The sequence below is a fragment of the Vigna unguiculata genome, chromosome 3 (genome assembly GCF_004118075.2).
Source record: "Vigna unguiculata cultivar IT97K-499-35 chromosome 3, ASM411807v1, whole genome shotgun sequence".
Classification (NCBI taxonomy): Eukaryota; Viridiplantae; Streptophyta; class Magnoliopsida; order Fabales; family Fabaceae; genus Vigna; species Vigna unguiculata.
The window spans coordinates 12,793,232-12,799,231 of record NC_040281.1 but is presented as its reverse complement, the minus strand read 5'-3'; the positions used below and the strand labels follow the sequence as shown (position 1 = coordinate 12,799,231).

The following is a 6,000-nucleotide window of genomic DNA, read 5'->3' as shown; positions in this document are numbered from 1 at the left end:
AATGTTAAAGAATACTTATTTTTTATATCCAAGGAAGATAGAGGAATAATCAAGGACAACTTTTTATATTTGGTGACAAATAAGAAATGACAATGATAACATTTTAAATTAAATTCTGATTAATAAATGGATGAAATCTAATGTTAGGATGAATTGATATAAAATTATAGGTCATATATTACTTTTGTATGAACAATTGATTAACCTTTATTATATTCAACAAATCTTTTCAAATCATTTTTCGACCAAGCAGTTTATCAATAGTTAAGTTTTCTGCATCACTCTTTCCATTTTCATCCTTCATACTTGACTGTCATCAAATATAATAAATGCATATTAATTTATTATTCTATCTCATTGTCCTCTAACTTTATACTCGTGGAAGAAGTACTTATCTATATCGTAATGGTAACATACATGGTTCTCAGATGAGATATTGCACTATAATCATTGACATATTTACTTTAAATGCTATATCCAACGGTGTCATGGTAAAGGACTGTACTAAGCAAAACGTACTTCATCTTCGTGGCAGCAAAGACTTAGTGATAACCAATAGGAGCTGGTGCTTCCCGCAGTTCTTTACCTTGAAAGTGGATATCCTGCATCAAAAACATTATTGTATTAAATAAAAATCAACATGGATCAGCAATGCTTAAGCAATGTCCACATGGAGACACATTTAATATGATAAATAAACATGGTAAATTTAATCAACCTTAGTTTCAAACAAACTAATATATACCATATCACTACCTCCGAAGTCCGGAACCCAAAACCTAAGTAGATTGACAAGGAAGACATATCACAACTACTTATAATATGCTGTCTTACTAGCTAGGTGGTTACAATTTGTATGTCTCTATCCTCTCAATTCTCTCATAAACGAAGTATGGAAAAGTGAAACTTATTCCTTTTGTTGGTCTTTGTTAAACCTATTCAACTAGGTATGTCAATAATAATGTAGGAATGTTTCTTCTGCAGCAAAAGCTGCTTACACACTCGTCGGTTCCATAACTTTAGTACTGAAATTCTAGGCAGGGACTGTGAGCAATTGGAGGAAGAATGTCCATCTAGTTGTCTGCCAGATTAATATTCTTAGTGGATTTTATCTTATACCATTCTCATCTTTTTCATAAATGTACATTTTTCATGATTTGTGCTCCATGAAAAAAAAAAATCATTATAAGTCAAAGGAATTTGGAAATGAAATAAGTATAAAACAAATATATCATAAAAACAGAACAGTTTTAGCGGTAAGTTCGTGAAGTTGAAGAAGCATCCTTGTTTTAAGACAAGAAAAAAGGATGGGTATGCAAGTAATAAAGAACACTCACAGAAGCAAAATGATTCACATCTCGATGATGAGCCTCGTCAGCACGAATGACTGTTATAACATCTTTCAATTTGGCATCCTTGGGAAGCCTCCAGTAGTCTATTGCAATGGCAGGAGCAGGAACATTTTCGATTGCACCACTTTCAATATCCTTTAAATACTCCGTGTAAGAATGTATAGCCTCCTCCTCAAGGTACCCAACAATTCTATGAGCCACCTTGGGGGAGAGTATGTAAAGTACGAAAAACGCATTGAAGAAAACTCCCTGTACAGCAATAACCAGCAGTCTTTCGTACCATTTGGGCTTCACAAGTTCCACCATAGTCATTAGGTGCATTCTCTCATTTTCTGCTTCCTCCATCAATGCTTTGATCCAACCACCGCTTTGCTGAAACTTACGGAGAGACCTGAGGTGCAACAACATCCCTCCTACCATGCCAGGTACAGCTGCAACTGTTTCTAGCATCATTGCGCGGCAACCATACCGTCTCTGAAAATATGTATGGAGAATGATAAAGGACATATCACACCTTCAAGAATAAGAATATCTTGTAAAATGATATCATGAAACTGCATCATGCAGTCCTTATAACAATATAAACTAAGAAATATAGATAACATAAAACATTCATGGTTCACACTTCCATGAATAAGTAAAAAATGAAGTTATTAATAAACATCTAATTCACAACCGAAATATAATTATACAAGTAACACTAAAAACCTTTCTAATGTACCAATAATGCAATTTTTATCATCTAATCAAGTTTGAGCCAACCAGTTCTAAATAAACTTAACAGATCCACATGACTTACGAACTTGTAGTTTTAGCAACCCATAAATACTTATTTTTTCCTTTTGTTTTGGATCAAACTATAGGAAATTTCAAAATTGAGTGAAATATTGCAATTCACACACCTGAAAAAACAAATCTGTAGGAATTCTGAGGAGTTTCACGGTCCTGTAAGCAACTTTGTCCAGAAAATTCTTTGGCACATGATGTTTAGTAAGATCTATCGACAGGTTTGAATGATAAGTCTCCCAAGGCTACATAGGCAAATGAAATCACAAGCCAGTAAGCATTCAAAGAAAATCATAGCCACATCATTTAATAATAAGTAGATTACGTAGATGTCCCAAAATCTTAAAATTTTAAAAAGTCCATGATGAAAATGTAATTTCTCTGACACATTAGGTTAACAGATTAAATATGATTAGATCTGAGCAACACTAAACAGTAAGTTAAAGAACCAAAATAACAAAAATGTGTAACGTCGTAGAATTTTTAACAGCAAGACTAACCTGATACATAAGTTACACAAGTAACATTTTTTAATTTTAATTCATGACAATGAATTCTTTTTAGAGGGACGGTTTACCTATAAGTTTAATAAAATATTCCAACAGTTACTGTATCAACATAAAACAACAATCAACGAAAATCTACTCCGAGAAGTCAGGAATCAACAACAAAATCCGCAGAGAGAACTCCACAGTAATCAATCTGATAAACTAGTAAACGCAAATATATTCAGTTAAACCTTCGTTCCTGATCAGAAACAGAATCCTCACCATGAAGCAGTTCCAAGGCCACTCCGTTCCGTCCTCTCTCATAATCTTCGGCCTCGAAATCCCCCAATAACTGGACTCTACCACACTCTTCTCGGCCTCGGCCTTCTCCTTATCCTTCTCCGGCAACTTAGCTTCCGCCTGCGAAGCCATCGACCTCCTCCAGTAGAAGAGACCTCCGTTAGCGGCGCCGGCACAGAGAAACCTCGTTTCCGGTGCCGCATATGCCATCACCGCCGTCGAACCGAGGCCGTTGCAGTTGCGGCCATTGAGCAGAGCTCGCCGAACCGTACAACTCAATGCAATGAACTTCATCTCTCGAGAGAAGAATCGCGTTTTCCAGATACTTCGTTTATGAGGGACATTCCATGAAGTGTGTAGTTGCGGTTAGTGAAGAAGAAACGTAGCTCGCATGAGCAGGGAAAAGAATCAGCAAGGGGAAGTTAGTTACGGTCCCATGTGTGTCTCATGAGGCAGGTTAGGAATGCTCTTGACCGTTGATTAAAGACGGTGACGAATCAACGGCTGCGATGATGATGGGAAAGGAGTGGAGGGTGTTTGATGGACATTAACTGTCACTAGAATGACATCTACTTGGAGTGAGTAAGGCGGTAAGAGTTGGGTTATATTCATGCCTAACGCAGAACACACGTAGTGCTCCGACTCAACCAATAATAGCTAAAGTAATGTCTGACTTTGACCATTAACATATTTATTTAACCATATTTCAAAAACATTAAGTTTATTTATTTTGTATTTTCTTTTTACGATAATAAAATTATTATTATTATAATTATAAATTAAATAAAAATAATTTTTATAATTTATTTTGAATATTTTTTATTTATTTTGTAAATAATTTTATAATTAAAAACATAATTAAATTTAAAATATTGGTTAAATAAAAAAATATCAAATTAAAAGAACCAGATATTTAAAAGATAAAATTAATAATATAACTATTTTAATTTAAGTTATTTAAAATATAAAACTAAAACATAAATATAAAAAAAAATTATATATACTAATGAAAACAAATATGCATTTGTCTTCATTTTCTTAATTTTAAAATAAATATAAATATATTTATTTATTTACTTTAGATATAATTTTTTTATTAAAAAGACTTAAGAATAATTAAATGAATGCAATATTTAAATATAATAAAATGGTTACTTCAAAATAAAATAATTAGTTTAATTAAATAGTAATTATTTATTAAAAGATAAAATTGAGAATAAAAAAATATCAAAATGGGACATCGCTTATATCTATAGATATAATAATGGAGAGAATGTTATCCAGTATCTTAAAACACCGATTAAAGAATAATTAATGCTTGATTTTTATTAGTTTCATAATTTTTATATTAAAAATCAAAATAATTAAATACATTAATTTAAATATTATATATATAATAAAATTTTGTAAAGATAAAAATATCTTTTCAAATTTTATATAATATTTTTTAATGCAAAAAGAACTTTAAAATATTTAAGATTTCTACTAAAAATATCTGTATCTTGTTTTTAATATTTAGGTGTTTAATTCTATTTTTTTTTATTAATTTAAATATTTTTATTTTTAATTATATGTAAAATTTTAATAATATTAAAATATAATTATTTTATTATTTAATTAATTTCTAATTTTTATTATGAGCATTAAATAATTTTTTTAATACATTTATATAATATTTATGAGTGTTTTTATTTTTTATTTAAAATAAAATTATATTAATAATAATTAGATAAGATTTTATTTAATATTATATTTAATTATATATTTTTATAGAATTTAATATATATCAGTTATCTTCTACCAATTTCTTTATAATACTGTTTAGCGACACCTAAGTATATAAGTCATTCAGAATATTTATGGCAGTGTAGGCATTACTTGGAAGTTGGACAACAAACAATTTTTTGGTTGGTTGGTTGTTCTGTATCGTATTCATGGGAATTATTCGCATACGTGTCTTCAAAAATATTTTTAGTTTTTATATAAATTAAATTAGTTTAAGCACAAGTTGACTGGTAGAAATTCTTTCATAATTTTTTAAATTGTTATTTTTAATTTATATATAAACTAATTTTACTTCACAAAAAAATTATTATTTTAGTGTTGTTTAAGTTTGTCCAAAAAATATTATCTCATGAATAATATTTATTAAACTTATTTTCTTAATTTTACGGTGATGCTTTATGTGAAGACAGAATATTTACGTTAATATTCTTTTTCTTAAAATAAAATTTTAGTTTTAAATTTTTAATTTTTTATAAATAATATGAAAAATCATATATTATACCACTAAATTATGTTAACTTAATATTATTTTATATGTGCTCTTAAAGGATAACAAAGTGAATTGAAATAAAAATCAAGTTTATTTTATTTTATTTATTTTATCTGTACAAAGTTTTAACAGATTATTGTTAAAAAAATTGAAATTGTTTTTAAACTAGTAAATGATCCTCTAGATTGTACACTCGATAACATTATGAAAAAAATTTCTAAACTTTCTAAAATTTTATTCAAGTCTTTTTAAGAGTTAATATGTTATTTTTAATTTGGTTAAGTGGTTTTTCATTTAGCTAAATTTTTATCAATATCAAATCTTGTTTCATCGGCCAAAGACCTAGTGAAAAGTCCACGATAATATGATGATGACATCAGTTCAGCAATGACAACGTGATCCACACCTATTATTTGGATTCAAAGTTCGTTTGCGTCGGATAAATGGGGATGCATGGTTGCTACGTATTTCTCGTCAGCTAAACTGACAAAAATGAATAAGAAATAAGAAATAGAGGGATAAGGAGTTATTGAGAATTGAAACCTCTTTGCTCCCTGGTTGGTTCGTGAGGTGGTTGGAAAGAAGAAGCGCGAGTGTCACTGGAAGGGGCTTTGAAGGTGAGCGCGGAAGCTATGCTCTCGAGTCAATGCAATGCGCGATAAGTCGTGGAACATTGCATAACGATTTGAAGAAGTCCTTACGGTGAATGCAGAATCATACTCACGACGTTATTCACAGGTGTTGTTTGCAATCGCAAAGAAAGGGGAAAGGAAATGTGACTCGTTGTGATGGGGAAAAC

The 6,000-nt window shown here is 30.1% G+C and overlaps 1 protein-coding gene across 1 annotated transcript; it reads right to left on the bottom strand.

Moving 5' to 3' along the window:
* Window positions 1-380: 380 nt before the first annotated feature.
* LOC114176891 (ubiquinol oxidase 2, mitochondrial) lies at window positions 381-3,368 on the bottom strand. Its single transcript, XM_028062079.1, has 4 exons — window positions 2,909-3,368; window positions 2,255-2,383; window positions 1,338-1,826; window positions 381-602 (listed from the first exon to the last, which is right to left on the bottom strand). The coding sequence occupies exons 1-4, from the start codon at window positions 3,218-3,220 to the stop codon at window positions 543-545; spliced, it is 990 nt and encodes a 329-aa protein (XP_027917880.1). The 5' UTR covers window positions 3,221-3,368; the 3' UTR covers window positions 381-542.
* Window positions 3,369-6,000: the final 2,632 nt, after the last annotated feature.